Below are 18,728 nucleotides of genomic sequence, written 5' to 3' on the forward strand. Positions count from 1 at the left end.
GACCTGGGACAATGTTCAACATGATGGAACAGAATACATTTAGTCTGTTTCCACAAAAAAAACTATTCTAGATTCAGATATGTAGGTATACCTTCATATGCCTGACCATTATCTTTCTTTGGGTTGAGCTTATTGACATCTACTGAGGCAAGTACCAAGCAGTTAGTATTATATTATACTGTAGATACAGTACTACTTGAATTTCTATCAATGGAATGATTTGGTCATTGGTCATTACCCACAACCCTTTTGTGATTTATTCTCTGATCGCTAAACAGCCTGAATCTGCTCTTGATCTATGACAAAACAAATTGAAAATAGAGTTGTGAACGTTTCACATATTACTTAATCACATCTATAGTAACCTATATAATTCATCACCATTTTCACCAACATGGGCACAGAACCTTCCCTAAGGAGGGTGACCAAGAACCAGATCTGGGTGAGAAATCAGCAAATTGTATCACAAATAGCGTTGAAAATTGGCTTAAATTATGATGCATTGTATTGAATAACTGTTATTGAATAACACAAACTATTAATTTGTGTTTGTCCCTAATCTATTAAAATAAATCAATTTGAAAATGAATGTAGGTGACTGAACGTGGTAAATCAGTGGCATTAAATAACCTTTGAAAGCAGCATGAATGATGAGATGGAATGATAGTGTTTTTCGTCTCTCTAATCACTGATCTGATTCTGACATCATGGTCAGATTAGTCAAAGCAATGAGGTGGGAACCTGGAAATCCCAAAATCACCTTTATAATAAAGCATTGCATGAATCTATCATTTGCGGATCTAGGAAAACATTGGCTTATATAAAATGTTATGCATTTCTACGTCATTTTACATGACTGGAGACATTAGCCAATACTTTTTAATACCACACGAATGACTGAAATGACAGACTGTTCGGATACTTACAAAATATAGTGGTTTTAGCTACATTGTTACAGAAAGAGTAATGACATTTTTAAACATTGTAGCACAGAAACGGCAACCAAGTATTTGTTTAAAAAAGGCTATTAAGAAAATATGTAAAATTACTTGATAATGGCAAAGCGTCAATACAGGACTAAGATCGAATCGTACTACACCAGCTCTGACACTCATTGGAAGTGGCAGGGCCTGCAAACTATTACTGACTACAAAGTGAAGCACGGCCGAGAGCTTCCCAGTGACACGAGCCTACCAGACGAGCTAAACTACTTCTATGCTCGCTTCGAGACAAGTAACACTGAAACATGCATGAGAGCATCAGCTGTTCTGGACGACTGTGTGAAGTCCTTTAACTTCTTCTGGCTGCAAGCCCGACGTCGGTACACTTATGACAACAGCCAGCTCAAAGTGCAGGGCGCGAAATTCAAAATATATATTTTTTAAAATATTTAACTTTCACACATTAACAAGTCCAATACAGCATATGAAAGGTACACATCTTGTGAATCCAGCCAACATGTCCGATTTTTAAAATGTTTTACAGGGAAGACACAATATGTAAATCTATTAGCTAACCACGTTAGCAAAAGACACCACTTTTTTTACTCCACCAGTTTTTTACTCCATCAGTAGCTATCACAAATTCGACCAAATAAAGATATAAATAGCCACTAACCAAGAAACAACTTCATCAGATGACAGTCTGATAACATATTTATTGTATAGCATATGTTTTGTTAGAAAAATGTGCATATTTCAGGTATAAATCATAGTTTACATTGCAGCTACAATCAGAAATTGCACCGAAAGCAGCCATAATATTTACAGACACCAACGTCAAATACCTAATTACTCATCATAAAACATTTCTGAAAAATACATAGTGTACAGCAAATGAAAGACAGGCATCTTGTGATTCCAGACAATATTTCCGATTTATTAAGTGTTTTACAGCGAAAACAAAATGTAGCGTTATATTAGCGTAGCCACAATAGCCAGAAACACTTGGGCGCCGACGACCAGTTCACATGCACGACAGATATATGAAATAGCATCATAAAATGTTTCTTACTTTTGCTGATCTTCCATCAGAATGTTGGACAAGGTGTCCTTTGTCCAGAACAGTCGTTGTTTGGATTTAGAACGGCAACTTTCCCTCTTCAATTAGCATGCACACTAGCCAAGTGGCGCGAATCTCTCCATGTCAACAAACGGAAGAGAACGGAACACGGCAAAACTCCCGAAAAATTTTCAATAATCTGATGAAACTATATTGAAAAAACATACTTTACGATGATATGGTGACATGTATCAAATAAAATCAAAGCCGGAGATAATAGTCGCCTATTACGGCAGCTAAAGAGAAGGCAATCTCACTGTCCACGTCGCGCTCTTCAGAGTACCGAAAATGGGGGACACGTCATTCCAAGATGATGTGTTCCATCTCAGACCAAGATAATCACCTCATTTCTTCGCTCACAGCCTCTTGACATCCAGGGGAAGGTGTATGACGTGCATGTATACTAATAGATCTCATGCCCATTTATAGGCAGGAAGTAGAAGAGAGCCTCGGTTTCAGACTTTCCACTTCCTGGTCAGGAATTGTGCTGCAGAATGACTTCTGTTTCACTCAGAGAAATAATTCAAACGGTTTTAGAAACTAGAGAGTGTTTTCTATCCAATAGTAATAATAATATGCATATTGTAAGAGCAAGAATTGAGTACGAGGCCGTTTGAAATGGGCACCTTTTATCTGGCTACTCAATACTGCCCCTTGCAGCCCAAACAGGTTAAACAGGTCAACATTCACAAGGCCGCAGGGCCAGACTGATTACCAGGACGTGTACTCCGAGCATGTGTTTTCACTGACATTTTCAACCTCTCTGAGTCTGTAATACTAAAATGTTTCAAGCAGACCACCATAGTCCCTGTGCCCAAGACCACTAAGGTAACCTCCCTAAATGACTACCGACCGGTAGCACTCACATCTGTAGCCATGAAATGCTTTGAAAGTCTGGGCATGGCTCAAATCAACACCATTATCGCAGAAACCCTAGAACAACTCAAATTTGCATACCGCACCAACAGATCCACAGATGATGCAATCTATATTGCACTCCACACTGCCCATTCCCACCTGGACAAAAGGAACACCTATGTGAGAATGCTATTCATTGACTACAGCTCAGCATTCAACACGATAGTACCCTCAAAGCTCATCACTAAGCTAAGGACCCTGGGACTAAACACCTCCATCTGCAACTGGATCCTGGACTTCCTGACGGGTCGCCCCCAGGTGGTAAGGGTAGGTAACAACACATCCGCCATGCTGATCCTCAACACGGGGGCCCCTCAGGGGTGTGTGCTCAGTCCCCTCCTGTACTCCCTGTTCACTCATGACTGCAAGGCCCGGCACGACTCCAACACCATCATTAAGTTTGCTGATGACAACAGTGGTAGGCCTGATCACCAACAATGACGAAACAGCCTATAGGGAGGAGGTCAGAGACCTGGCAGTGTGGTGCAAGGACAACAACCTCTCCCTCAACGTGATCAAGACAAAGGAGATGATTTTGGACTACAGGAAAAGGAGGACCGAGCACGCCCCCATTCTCATCAACGGGGCTGTAGTGGAGCAGGTTGAGAGCTTCATTTCCTTGGTGTCCACAACAAACTAACATGGTCCAAACACACCAAGACAGTCATGATGACGGCACGACAAAATTATTCCCCCTCAGGAGACTGAAAAGATTTGGCATGGGTCCTCGATTCCTCAAATGGTTCTACAGCTGCACCACCAAGAGCATCCTGACGGGTTGCATCACTGCCTGTTATGGCAACTGCTCGGCCTCCGACCACAAGGCACTACAGAGGGTAGTGCGTACGGCCCATTACATCACCAGGGCCAAGCTTCCTGCCATCCAGGACCTCTATACCAGGCGGTGTCAGAGGAAGGTCCTAAAAATTGTCAAAGACTCCAGACTCCAGACGTCAGCTAATTGGGAGCCTAACAAATAAAATCACATCAAAATGTTTCATGAGCTGAAATAAAAGATCCCAAAAGTTCCATACACACAAAAAGCTTATTTATCACAAAATTTGCTCACAAATTTGCTTACATCCCTGTTAGTGAACATTTCTCATTTGCCAAGATAATCCATCCACCTGACAGGTGTGGCATATCAAGAAGCTGATTAAACAGCTTATTGATTTGGTGGGGACAATAAAAGGCCACTCTAAAATGTGCAGTTTTGTCACACAACACATGTCTCAAGTTTTTAGAGAGCGCGCAATTGGCATGCTGACCGCAGAAATGTTCACCAGAGCTGTTGTCAAAGAATTGAATGCTAATTTCTCTACCATAAGCTGCTTCCAATGCCGTTTTAGAGAACTTGGAAGTACGTCCAAACGACCTCACAGCCGCAGATCACGTGATGCTCTGGATCGAAGTGTATGACTGCGTGTTCCAGTTCCCACCAATATCCAGCAACTTCGCACAGCCATTGAAGAGGAGTGGGACAACATTCCACAATCAACAGCCTGATCAACTCTATTTGAAGGACATGTGTCACGCTGCAAATGGTGGTCACACCAGATACTGATTAGTTTTCTGATCCACGCACCTACCTTTTATTAAATATATATAGGGAGGTAGGGAGGGAGGGAGGAAGGTAATAGGGGAGGGAGGGAAGTAGGGAGGAAGGTAATGGGGGAGGGAGGGAGGGTGGAAAGAGGTAGGGAGGGAGGGAGGGAGGGAGGGAGGGAGGGAGGGAGGGAGGGAGGGAGGGAGGGAGGTAATGGGGGAGGGAGGGAGGTAATGGGGGAGGGAGGGAAGTAGGGAGGAAGGTAATGGGGGAGGGAGGGAGGGAGGGTGGAAAGAGGTAGGGAGAGAGGGGGGTAGGGAGGGAGGGAGGGAGGGAGGGATAAAATCACCCAAATCCATTATTGAATGTCTGTCATTGTTCCTAAGCTGGTGAATAACTTACTGAACATGGTCTGATAAAAGGAGGTCCTGGTCCCTCTTCCACTACCTCTCAACACCCTGGTTCCTCTTTCACTACCTCTCAACATCCTGGTCCCTCTTCCACTACCTCTCAACACCCTGGTTCCTCTTTCACTACCTCTCAACATCCTGGTCCCTCTTTCACTACCTCTCAACATCCTGGTACCTCTCAACAACCTGGTCCCTCTTTCACTACCTCTCAACATCCTGGTCCCTCTTTCACTACCTCACAACATCCTGGTCCCTCTTTCACTACCTCACAAAATCCTGGTCCCTCTTCCACTACCTCTCAAACTCCTGGTTCCTCTTTCACTACCTCTCAACATCCTGGTTCCTCTTTCACTACCTCTCAACATCCTGGTCCCTCTTTCACTACCTCTCAACATCCTGGTCCCTCTTCCACAACCTCTCAACATCCTGGTCCCTCTTTCACTACCTGTCAACATCCTGGTCCCTCTTTCACTACCTCTCAACATCCTGGTCCCTCTTCCACTACCTCTCAACATCCTGGTCCCTCTTCCACTACCTCTCAACATCCTGGTCCCTCTTCCACTACCTCTCAACACCCTGGTTCCTCTTTCACTACCTCTCAACATCCTGGTCCCTCTTTCACTACCTCTCAACATCCTGGTACCTCTCAACAACCTGGTCCCTCTTTCACTACCTCTCAACATCCTGGTCCCTCTTTCACTACCTCTCAACATCCTGGTCCCTCTTTCACTACCTCACAAAATCCTGGTCCCTCTTCCACTACCTCTCAAACTCCTGGTTCCTCTTTCACTACCTCTCAACATCCTGGTTCCTCTTTCACTACCTCTCAACATCCTGGTCCCTCTTTCACTACCTCTCAACATCCTGGTCCCTCTTCCACAACCTCTCAACATCCTGGTCCCTCTTTCACTACCTGTCAACATCCTGGTCCCTCTTTCACTACCTCTCAACATCCTGGTCCCTCTTCCACAACCTCTCAACATCCTGGTCCCTCTTTCACTACCTCTCAACATCCTGGTCCCTCTTTCACTACCTCTCAACATCCTGGTCCCTCTTTCACTACCTCTCAACATCCTGGTCCCTCTTTCACTACCTCTCAACATCCTGGTCCCTCTTTCACTACCTCTCAACATCCTGGTCCCTCTTTCACTACCTCTCAACATCCTGGTCCCTCTTTCACTACCTCTCAACATCCTGGTCCCTCTTTCACTACCTCTCAACATCCTGGTCCCTCTTCCACTACCTCTCAACATCCTGGTCCCTCTTTCACTATCTCTCAACATCCTGGTCCCTCTTTCACTACCTCTCAACATCCTGGTCCCTCTTTCACTACCTCTCAACATCCTGGTCCCTCTTTCACTACCTCTCAACATCCTGGTCCCTCTTCCACTACCTCTCAACATCCTGGTCCCTCTTTCACTACCTCTCAACATCCTGGTCCCTCTTTCACTACCTCTCAACATCCTGGTCCCTCTTCCACTACCTCTCAACATCCTGGTCCCTCTTTCACTACCTCTCAACATCCTGGTCCCTCTTCCACTACCTCTCAACATCCTGGTCCCACTTCCAATACCTCTCAACATCCTGGTACCTCTCAACATCCTGGTCCCTCTTCCACTACCTCTCAACATCCTGGTACCTCTCAACATCCTGGTCCCTCTTCCACTACCTCTCAACATCCTGGTTCCTCTTCCACTACCTCTCAACATCCTGGTCCCACTTCCACTACCTCTCAAAATCCTGGTCCCTCTTTCACTACCTCTCAACACCCTGGTTCCTCTTCCACTACCTCTCAACATCCTGGTACCTCTCAACATCCTGGTCCCTCTTCCACTACCTCTCAACATCCTGGTTCCTCTTCCACTACCTCTCAACATCCTGGTACCTCTCAACATCCTGGTCCCTCTTTCACTACCTCTCAACATCCTGGTCCCACTTCCACTACCTCTCAAAATCCTGGTCCCTCTTTCACTACCTCTCAACATCCTGGTCCCACTTCCACTACCTCTCAACATCCTGGTCCCTCTTCCACTACCTCTCAACATCCTGGTTCCTCTTCCACTACCTCTCAACATCCTGGTCCCACTTCCACTACCTCTCAACATCCTGGTCCCACTTCCAATACCTCTCAACATCCTGGTACCTCTCAACATCCTGGTCCCTCTTCCACTACCTCTCAACATCCTGGTACCTCTCAACATCCTGGTCCCTCTTTCACTACCTCTGAACATCCTGGTTCCTCTTTCACTACCTCTCAACACCCTGGTTCCTCTTTCACTACCTCTGAACATCCTGGTCCCTCTTCCACTACCTCTCAACATCCTGGTCCCTCTTCCACTACCTCTCAACATCCTGGTACCTCTCAACATCCTGGTCCCTCTTCCACAACCTCTCAACATCCTGGTCCCTCTTTCACTAACTCTCAACATCCTGGTCCCTCTTCCACAACCTCTCAAAATCCAGGTCCCTCTTCCACAACCTCTCAACATCCTGGTCCCTCTTTCACTAACTCTCAACATCCTGGTTCCTCTCAACATCCTGGTCCCTCTTTCACTACCTCTCAACATCCTGGTCCCTCTTTCACTACCTCTCAACATCCTGGTCCCTCTTCCACGACCTCTCAACATCCTAGTCCCTCTTTCACTACCTCTCAACATCCTGGTCCCTCTTTCACTACCTCTCAACATCCTGGTCCCTCTCAACATCCTGGTCCCTCTTCCACGACCTCTCAACATCCTGGTCCCTCTTTCACTACCTCTCAACATCCTGGTCCCTCTTTCACTACCTCTCAACATCCTGGTCCCTCTTTCACTACCTCTCAACATCCTGGTCCCTCTTTCACTACCTCTCAACATCCTGGTCCCTCTTTCACTACCTCTCAACATCCTGGTTCCTCTTTCACTACCTCTCAACATCCTGGTCCCTCTTTCACTACCTCTCAACATCCTGGTCCCTCTTTCACTACCTCTCAACATCCTGGTCCCTCTTTCACTACCTCTCAACATCCTGGTCCCTCTTTCACTACCTCTCAACATCCTGGTCCCTCTTCCACTACCTCTCAACACCCTGGTTCCTCTTCCACTACCTCTCAACATCCTGGTCCCTCTTCCACAACCTCTCAACATCCTGGTTCCTCTCAACATCCTGGTCCCTCTTCCACAACCTCTCAACATCCTGGTTCCTCTCAACATCCTGGTCCCTCTTTCACTACCTCTCAACATCCTGGTCCCTCTTTCACTACCTCTCAACATCCTGGTCCCTCTTCCACTACCTCTCAACATCCTGGTCCCTCTTCCACTACCTCTCAACATCCTGGTTCCTCTTTCACTACCTCTCAACATCCTGGTACCTCTTTCACTACCTCTCAACATCCTGGTCCCTCTTCCACTACCTCTCAACACCCTGGTTCCTCTTCCACTACCTCTCAACATCCTGGTCCCTCTTTCACTATATCTCAATGCTCAACACTGACAGATCATTTCAGCTGCTGTCACTCACAGTGATTGATGTTCCACAACCCCGCTGCTTAAGCCCCATCCCAAGCACACATGCACACACACACTCTTTTCATAAAAGAAGATGCATTAAACAGCAAGATAAAACTCTTTTCCAATTGCACAGTATAAGGTTGTGAGGATCCCTCTCTGGGAAGGAGAAGAAAGGAGACAACCTATCTGATTGGTTGACATTTCACTTCAGCGGCTGTATTGAGATAGACGTGGTAAACAAGACATGTGACCACGTTCCTCCCCATAATAGAACAGAAGAGTTCACCTTTTCAAACTATCCTGGGACTACAGCTAGGAACATCTACCCCTTTATACCACGTTATCTCCTATCCTGGGACTACAGCTAGGAACATCTACCCCTTTATACCACGTTATCTCCTATCCTGGGACTACAGCCAGGAACATCTACCCCTTTATACCACGTTATCTCCTATCCTGGGACTACAGCTAGGAACATCTACCCCTTTATACCACGTTATCTCCTATCCTGGGACTACAGATAGGAACATCTACCCCTTTATACCACGTTATCTCCTATCCTGGGACTACAGCTAGGAACATCTACCCCTTTATACCACGTTATCTCCTATCCTGGGACTACAGCTAGGAACATCTACCCCTTTATACCACGTTATCTCCTATCCTGGGACTACAGAAACGTTCAAACACAGCCACCATAGTGATCTATGAATCACACCTTCCAACACAGCCTGGACACTAATCTATCAATCACATTTAAATACAGCCTGGATACTAATCTATCAATCACATTTAAATACAGCCTGGTTACTAATCTATGAATCACACCTTCCAACACAGCCTGGACACTAATCTATCAATCACATTTAAATACAGCCTGGATACTAATCTATCAATCACACGTTCCAACACAGACTGGATAATAATCTATCAATCACAAGTTTGTACTCTCTGTAGTCCTAATGTTAACAACAGGAGAGGTTGTACTCTCTGTAGTCCTAATAGAAACAGGAGAGTTTGTACTCTCTGTAGTCCTAATGTTAACAACAGGAGAGTTTGTACTCTCTGTAGTCCTAATGTTAACAACGGTCCACATATAAAATGCCACTCTCTGCTTAAACCACTCCAACGTGAGGGTGTATGTGGGGAGGCTAGGATAAAGAACAAGACAGTGAGGGTGTATGTGGGGAGGCTAGGATAAAGCACAAGACAGTGAGGGTGTATGTGGGGAGGCTAGGATAAAGCACAAGACACATATTCTTTGAACCTCCATGTACAATTGAGGAAGAACATAGTTTTAGGAGCATTTTCCCAGAAACAGACTAAGTCCTGGACTGAAAAGCACAACGCAGATACATATGTTTAGTCCATTTCTGGGCTTAAACTGTGTCTGGGAAACTGCCCCTAAACATTGTCAAATCTTTTCAGATTCCATCCATACCTTCTGCTGGGCTGAATGCGTCTGTCTCCTCTCCTCCATGTTACTCTAGGCTTGGGAGATGCTCGGGGTCTACACGCCAGCAACATGTCTTTCCCCAGCGTGGCGATCAGACGGACAGGGTTAGGGCTGAAGACTGGGGGTGACGCTGTGGAACAGACAAAAAAACATTTTTATTTCACCTTTATTCACCCTTGAGGTTAGAATCCACTTTTACAAAAGGGACCTGGATACGGTTGAACAGGTCACAGTAGTATAACAGGTCACAGTACTATAACAGGTCACAGTAGTATAACAGGTCACAGTACTTTAACAGGTCACAGTAGTATAACAGGTCACAGTACTTTAACAGGACACAGTAGTACAACAGGTCACAGTAGCGTAACAGGTCACAGTAGCGTAACAGGTCACAGTCGCGTAACATGTCACAGTAGCGTAACAGGTCACAGTAGTATAACAGGTCACAGTAGCGTAACAGGTCACAGTAGTACAACAGGTCACAGTCGCGTAACATGTCACAGTAGTGTAACAGGTCACAGTAGTACAACAGGTCACAGTAGTATAACAGGTCACAGTAGTACAACAGGTCACAGTAGTACAACAGGTCACAGTAGTATAACAGGTCACAGTAGTATAACAGGTCACAGTAGTATAACAGGTCACAGTACTTTAACAGGTCACAGTAGTATAACAGGTCACAGTAGTACAACAGGTCACAGTACTATAACAGGTCACAGTAGTATAACAGGTCACAGTAGTATAACAGGTCACAGTAGTATAACAGGTCACAGTACTATAACAGGTCACAGTAGTATAACAGGTCACAGTAGTATAACAGGTCACAGTAGTATAACAGGTCACAGTAGTATAACAGGTCACAGTAGTATAACAGGTCACAGTAGTACAACAGGTCACAGTACTATAACAGGTCACAGTAGTATAACAGGTCACAGTACTTTAACAGGTCACAGTACTTTAACAGGTCACAGTAGTATAACAGGTCACAGTAGTATAACAGGTCACAGTAGTATAACAGGTCACAGTAGTACAACAGGTCACAGTACTATAACAGGTCACAGTAGTATAACAGGTCACAGTAGTACAACAGGTCACAGTAGTATAACAGGTCACAGTACTATAACAGGTCACAGTACTATAACAGGTCACAGTACTATAACAGGTCACGGTAGCGTAACAGGTCACAGTAGCATAACAGGTCACAGCACTATAACAGGTCACAGTACTATAACAGGTCACAGTACTATAACAGGTCACGGTAGCGTAACAGGTCACAGTAGCATAACAGGTCACAGTAGCGTAACAGGTCACAGTAGTACAACAGGTCACAGTAGCGTAACAGGTCACAGTAGTATAACATGTCACAGTAGTATAACAGGTCACAGCACTATAAAAGGTCACAGTAGTACAACAGGTCACAGTACTATACCAGGTCACAGTACTATAACAGGTCACAGTACTATAACAGGTCACAGTAGTATAACAGGTCACAGTAGCGTAACAGGTCACAGTATCGTAACATGTCACAGTAGTACAACAGGTCACAGTAACGTAACAGGTCACAGCAGTACAACATGTCACAGTAGTACAACAGGTCACAGTAGTATAACAGGTCACAGTAGTATAACAGGTCACAGTACTATACCAGGTCACAGTAGCGTAACAGGTCACAGTAGTACAACAGGTCACAGTAGTACAACAGGTCACAGTAGTATAACAGGTCACAGTAGTACAACAGGTCACAGTAGTATAACAGGTCACAGTCGCGTAACATGTCACAGTAGCGTAACAGGTCACAGTAGTACAACAGGTCACAGTAGCGTAACAGGTCACAGTCGCGTAACATGTCACAGTAGTACAACAGGTCACAGTAGTACAACAGGTCACAGTAGTATAACAGGTCACAGTAGTATAACAGGTCACAGTAGTACAACAGGTCACAGTCGCGTAACATGTCACAGTAGCGTAACAGGTCACAGTAGTACAACAGGTCACAGTAGTATAACAGGTCACAGTAGTACAACAGGTCACAGTAGTACAACAGGTCACAGTAGTATAACAGGTCACAGTAGCGTAACAGGTCACAGTAGTACAACAGGTCACAGTAGTACAACAGGTCACAGTAGTACAACAGGTCACAGTAGTATAACAGGTCACAGTAGTACAACAGGTCACAGTAGTACAACAGGTCACAGTAGTATAACAGGTCACAGTAGTATAACAGGTCACAGTAGTACAACAGGTCACAGTAGTACAACAGGTCACAGTAGCGTAACAGGTCACAGCAGTATAACAGGTCACAGTACTATAACAGGTCACAGTACTATAACAGGTCACAGTACTTTAACAGGTCACAGTAGTATAACAGGTCACAGTACTTTAACAGGACACAGTAGTACAACAGGTCACAGTAGCGTAACAGGTCACAGTAGTATAACAGGTCACAGTACTATAACAGGTCACAATAGTACAACAGGTCACAGTAGTACAACAGGTCACAGTACTATAACAGGTCACAGTACTATAACTGGTCACAGTAGTATAACAGGTCACAGTACTATAACAGGTCACAGTAGTATAACAGGTCACAGTACTATAACAGGTCACAGCACTATAACAGGTCACAGTAGTACAACAGGTCACAGTAGCGTAACAGGTCACAGTCGCGTAACATGTCACAGTAGCGTAACAGGTCACAGTAGTATAACAGGTCACAGTAGTATAACAGGTCACAGTAGTATAACAGGTCACAGTAGCGTAACAGGTCACAGTAGTACAACAGGTCACAGTAGCGTAACAGGTCACAGTCGCGTAACATGTATACTATGAATATTTTATTTTTGTCATAATTATTTTCTGGTCATCAACACGTATCAGGAGGTATAACACAAAATATTGAACATTTTAGGGATTTTATTGTATAATCTTCTACAATATATGGATATTTTTACAGTAGATGTCCTATGAGAAAGATGCAGTCATAATGATCTGGTCCGTAAATAAAGTAAAGTGTTTATAGCAGAGGCTAAACATGTCCAATGATTCAACCCTCCTCCCATCCTCAACTTTAACATTAACAGATAATTACTGCTAAATGCCGAAAGTGTCCAGAGGGAAGTGTTATGTGGGCTGACGAATCAGATGACTCAAAGATTTTCAAGCCAAACATCAACTGATCAAATCACAGACATCATTGCATTGACCTTAAAACGTCTCCATCCCAAATGGTAACTTACACTTTGACCTTTAGAGTGTACTCTTTTTGATCAGAGCTCATAGGGAACAGATCAGGGAGGTGTCCAGTATGATCAGAGCTCATAGGGAACAGAGCTGGGAGGTGTCCAGTATGATCAGAGCTCATAGGGAACAGAGCTGGGAGGTGTCCAGTATGATCAGAGCTCATAGGGAACAGAGCAGAGAGGTGTCCAGTCTGATCAGAGCTCATAGGAAACAGAGCAGGGAGGTGTCCAGTATGATCAGAACTCATAGGGAACAGATCAGGGAGGTGTCCAGTATGATCAGAGCTCATAGGGAACAGAGCTGGGAGGTGTCCAGTATGATCAGAGCTCATAGGGAACAGAGCAGGGAGGTGTCAAGTATGATCAGAGCTCATAGGGAACAGAGCAGGGAGGTGTCCAGTATGATCAGAGCTCATAGGGAACAGAGCAGAGAGGTGTCCAGTATGATCAGAGCTCATAGGGAACAGAGCAGAGAGGTGTCCAGTATGATCAGAGCTCATAGGGAACAGAGCAGAGAGGTGTCCAGTATGATCAGAGCTCATAGGGAACAGAGCAGCGAGGTGTCCAGTATGATCAGGGCTCATAGGGAACAGAGCAGGGAGGTGTCCAGTATGATCAGAGCTCATAGGGAACAGAGCAGCGAGGTGTCCAGTATGATCAGAGCTCATAGGGAACAGAGCAGGGAGGTGTCCAGTATGATCAGAGCTCATAGGGAACAGAGCAGGGAGGTGTCCAGTCTGATCAGAGCTCATAGGGAACAGAGCAGCGAGGTGTCCAGTATGATCAGAGCTCATAGGGAACAGAGCAGGGAGGTGTCCAGTATGATCAGAGCTCATAGGGAACAGAGCTGGGAGGTGTCCAGTATGATCAGAGCTCATAGGGAACAGATCAGGGAGGTGTCCAGTATGATCAGAGCTCATAGGGAACAGAGCAGGGAGGTGTCCAGTCTGATCAGAGCTCATAGGGAACAGAGCAGCGAGGTGTCCAGTACACTTCTGTCAACGTACTGTACTATCTTATGTCAAACCAATTAGTACATATCATGTACAGTGTACTGCTGTCAACGTACTGCACTATGTACTAACTGTTTTGATGGAAGATAGTACAGTACGTTGACAGCAGTGTACTTTACATGCTGCCTTACGTCAAAACAATTAGTACATAGCATTTACAGTATACTGCGATCACGTCTGTTGCAATGTATATGTAGAGATAGTTTAGATAAATACATTTAAAAAATAAAACTTTTGACTTAACTGCGAAGCCTTCTTATTTGAGGAAAATGCAATACAAATGTGTTTTAGTTTAGTAGCAACCAGTATTACAAAACAATAATTGAAAACATTTTGATAATATTGTATCAAACACTACTATATTCAAACCCTAAATATAAAACAAACAGAGCTGTTTGATCAGGATCATCAGGGACCTAATGATTTGTAGCTGTTTGATATTATTTATTTGACCTTTTTCTAACAAATTCTTATTTTCAATGACGGCCTATCAGGGAACAGTGGGTTAATTGCCTTGTTCAATTTCAGAACGACAGATTTTTACCTTTTCAGCTCGGGGATTCGATCCAACAACTTTTCGGTTACTGGTCCAACGCGCTAACCACTAGGCTACCTGCTGATACAACACCAGGATAATCTGGGTCCTAATGATTTGGGTCCTAAAGGCCCGACAGCTCTGTCCTTCCAGTGTCTCCCCCCTCCTCTCCTCCCCGGTCCTCCCTCCACTCTCCCTCCCTAGAAAAACGGGCCTGTGTCATGGCAGGCTCCCTCCACAGCCCTCTCCCTCCATCCCTCCTTCCCTTCCCCCAGAAGAGCTGGGACAGGATCTCCCTCATCCCTTCCCCCAGAGGAGCTGGGACAGGATCTCCCTCATCCCTTCCCCCAGAGGAGCTGGGACAGGATCTCCCTCATCCCTTCCCCCAGAGGAGCTGGGACAGGATCTCCCTCCTTCCCTTCCCCCAGAAGAGCTGGGACAGGATCTCCCTCATCCCTTCCCCCAGAAGAGCTGGGACAGGATCTCCCTTATCCCTTCCCCTAGAGGAGCTGGGACAGGATCTCCCTCATCCCTTCCCCCAGAGGAGCTGGGACAGGATCTCCCTCATCCCTTCCCCCAGAGGAGCTGGGACAGGATCTCCCTCCTTCCCTTCCCCCAGAAGAGCTGGGACAGGATCTCCCTCATCCCTTCCCCCAGAAGAGCTGGGACAGGATCTCCCTCATCCCTTCCCCCAGAGGAGCTGGAACAGGATCTCCCTTATCCCTTCCCCTAGAGGAGCTGGGACAGGATCCCCCTCATCCCTCCTTCCCTTCCCCCAGAGGAGCTGGGACAGGATCTCCCCCTCATCCCTCCTTCCCTTCCCCCAGAGGAGCTGGGACAGGATCACCCTCATCCCTCCTTCCCTTCCCCCAGAGGAGCTGGGACAGGATCCCCCTCATCCCTCCTTCCCTTCCCCCAGAGGAGCTGGGACAGGATCAACCTCCATCCCGCCTTCCCTTCCCCCAGAGGAGCTGTGACAGGATCCCCCTCCATCCCTCCTTCCCTTCCCCCAGAGGAGCTGTGACAGGATCACCCTCATCCCTCCTTCCCTTCCCCCAGAGGAGCTGGGACAGGATCACCCTCCATCCCTCCTTCCCTTCCCCCAGAGGAGCTGTGACAGGATCACCCTCCATCCCTCCTTCCCTTTCTACAGAGGAGCTGGGACAGGATCACCCTCCATCCCTCCTTCCCTTCCCCCAGAGGAGCTGGGACAGGATCTCCCTCCATCCCTCCTTCCCTTTCTACAGAGGAGCTGGGACAGGATCCCCCTCATCCCTCCTTCCCTTCCTCCAGAGGAGCTGGGACAGGATCACCCTCATCCCTCCTTCCCTTCCCCCAGAGGAGCTGGGACAGGATCACCCTCCATCCCTCCTTCCCTTCCCCCAGAGGAGCTGTGACAGGATCACCCTCCATCCCTCCTTCCCTTCCCCCAGAGGAGCTGGGACAGGATCACCCTCCATCCCTCCTTCCCTTCCCCCAGAGGAGCTGTGACAGGATCCCCCTCATCCCTCCTTCCCTTCCCCCAGAGGAGCTGTGACAGGATCCCCCTCATCCCTCCTTCCCTTCTCCCAGAGGAGCTGTGACAGGATCCCCCTCCATCCCTCCTTCCCTTCCCCCAGAGGAGCTGTGACAGGATCCCCCTCATCCCTCCTTCCCTTCTCCCAGAGGAGCTGTGACAGGATCAGAGGCGAGGGGCATCCAGGGACCCCTATGTAGCCTCAAGTGATGACTCATCTCCAAGGTGTTATTAGCCATGTAATCTGTCCTGATAGCTGCTGCTTGAGGACATCCTCGCAAAGGACACAGACAGAGAGTAAGAATGTATACCTGTAGGGTATGGTTACCAGAATATTAATCACCATCAGCAGCGTCCAAACCTCCTCATTCTGACTGTTCTTTAACGGCAAGAGGAAGCGGGGGAGGCAAGGAGGAGAGAGGAGGAGGCAGGGGGGAGAGAGGGGTGGCAGGCAGGAGAGAGGGGGAGGCAGGGGGGAGAGAGGGGGAGGCAGGGAGTCGAGAGAGGGGTGGCAGGCAGGAGAGAGGGGGAGGCAGGGGGGAGAGAGGGGGAGGCAGGGAAGAGAGAGGGAGGGGGAGGCAGGAAGGAGAGAGGGGAAGGCAGGGAAGAGAGAGGGGGAGGGGAGGCAGGAAGGAGAGAGTGGCGAGGGATCTCATTCTCAGTCACTTTGCTTAACATGATCAGAAAACAGAGCCTTATGGTGTTCACAGAGACTGCATCTGCTTCATGTAATTAACACGTCATGGTCTCAACATATTTGCTATATGACTCAGGGTTGGGAATGAACAAGAAATCAATGTGACGTTACAGAAACTTGTGATGGTTCATTCGTTAGGGTTCATATTCTCTAAATATGATGCCTGAAGTAACAGGGCCCAAAATGTTGATGCTAAATCAAAATGACCAATTTGAGGATGTGAGGAGGATGTGAGGAGAGGGGGAAAGGAGGAGTGGAGAATTGGAGGAGACCTGGAGAGATCCGTTTTGTTACCAAATCACCTTATACCACCCACCACTGCGACCTGTATGCTCTAGTCGGCTGGCCCTCGCTACATATTCGTCGCCAGACCTACTGGCTCCAGGTCATCTATAAGTCTATGCTAGGTAAATGCTCTACCTTATCTCAGTTCACTGGTCACGATAACAACACCCACCCGTAGCACGCGCTCCAGCAGGTATATCTCACTGGTCATCCCCAAAGCCAACACCTCAATTGGCCGCCTTTCCTTCCAGTTCTCTGCTGCCAGTGACTGGAACGAATTGCAAAAATCTCTGAAGTTGGAGACTTTTATCTCCCTCAACAACTTTAAACATCTGCTATCTGAGCAGCTAACCGATCGCTGCAGCTGTACATAGTCCATCCGTAAATAGCCCAGCCAATCTACCTACCTCATCCCCATACTGTTTTCATTTATTTACTTTTCTGTTCTTTTGCACACCAGTATCTCTACTTGCACATTATCATCTGCTCATTTATCACTCCAGTGTTAATCTGCTAAATACTGTTTAACCCTCTAAGTCACTGTTTTCCATTACCCCTCAGAAGTAGTGCACTAATAGGGTGCCACATATGGAATAGGGTGCCATATAGGGAATATGGTGCCATTATAGGGAATAGGGTACCATGTAGGGAATAGGGTGCCATGTAGGGAATAGGGTGCCATGTAGGGAATAGGGTGCCCTTTGGGATACATCCTCTGTCGTTCATTTCTTCATGCTAACCACTGTTAAGGTTCAATCAAGCACCGTTGATTGCCAATCAGCCTTCTCAAGCTGTGTTTTCGTCCCGTATTGCTATCTCTCTCCCTTATCAGGCCGTGGCCTATCCAATGTCATATGCCGATATCCAGCCATGCACAGAGGTGAAGAAAAGAGCAGCTCTACCTTGGTTGAGAAACAGGCCATTTACATTTCAATTTGCCACAACAAAAGACTTGACTTTGTCTGCACTGCATTTTCTCATTAGAACAGACTTTCCCTTTAACATAATGACAAACACACCGGAACAGACCTTCCCTTTAACATAATGACAAACACACCAGAACAGACCTTCCCTTTAACATAATGACAAACACACCGGAACAGACCTTCCCTTTAACATAATGACAAACACACCAGAACAGACCTTCCCTTTAACATAATGACAAACACACCAGAACAGACCTTCCCTTTAACATAATGACAAACACACCAGAACAGACCTTCCCTTTAACATAATGACAAACACACCAGAACAGACCTTCCCTTTAACATAATGACAAACACACCAGAACAGACCTTCCCTTTAACATAATGACAAACACACCAGAACAGACCTTCCCTTTAACATAATGACAAACACACCAGAACAGACCTTCCCTTTAACATAATGACAAACACACCAGAACAGACCTTCCCTTTAACATAATGACAAACACACCAGAACAGACCTTCCCTTTAACATAATGACAAACACAAGCAGACCTAAGATAGTGGAAGGGTATGCAGCAACATTGGTTCAGGAAGCAAACTGAAATTTAAATTACAAGCAATGAGAAACATTGGAA

At 46.3% G+C, this 18,728-nt stretch overlaps 1 protein-coding gene across 1 annotated transcript in view; it reads right to left on the reverse strand.

The window, feature by feature from the left end:
• cntn5 (contactin 5) overlaps positions 1 to 18,728 on the reverse strand; it is a gene marked incomplete at its 5' end in the record, with an annotated part of 395,923 nt that overhangs the window by 218,373 nt on the left and 158,822 nt on the right. Inside the window, one exon of the mRNA XM_038962131.1 lies at positions 9,865 to 10,009. Within this exon, the coding sequence (XP_038818059.1) occupies positions 9,865 to 10,009 (145 nt within the window). The remainder of the gene's footprint in view (positions 1 to 9,864; positions 10,010 to 18,728) is intronic.

This window comes from Salvelinus namaycush, chromosome 23 (genome assembly GCF_016432855.1).
Source record: "Salvelinus namaycush isolate Seneca chromosome 23, SaNama_1.0, whole genome shotgun sequence".
Classification (NCBI taxonomy): domain Eukaryota; kingdom Metazoa; phylum Chordata; class Actinopteri; order Salmoniformes; family Salmonidae; genus Salvelinus; species Salvelinus namaycush.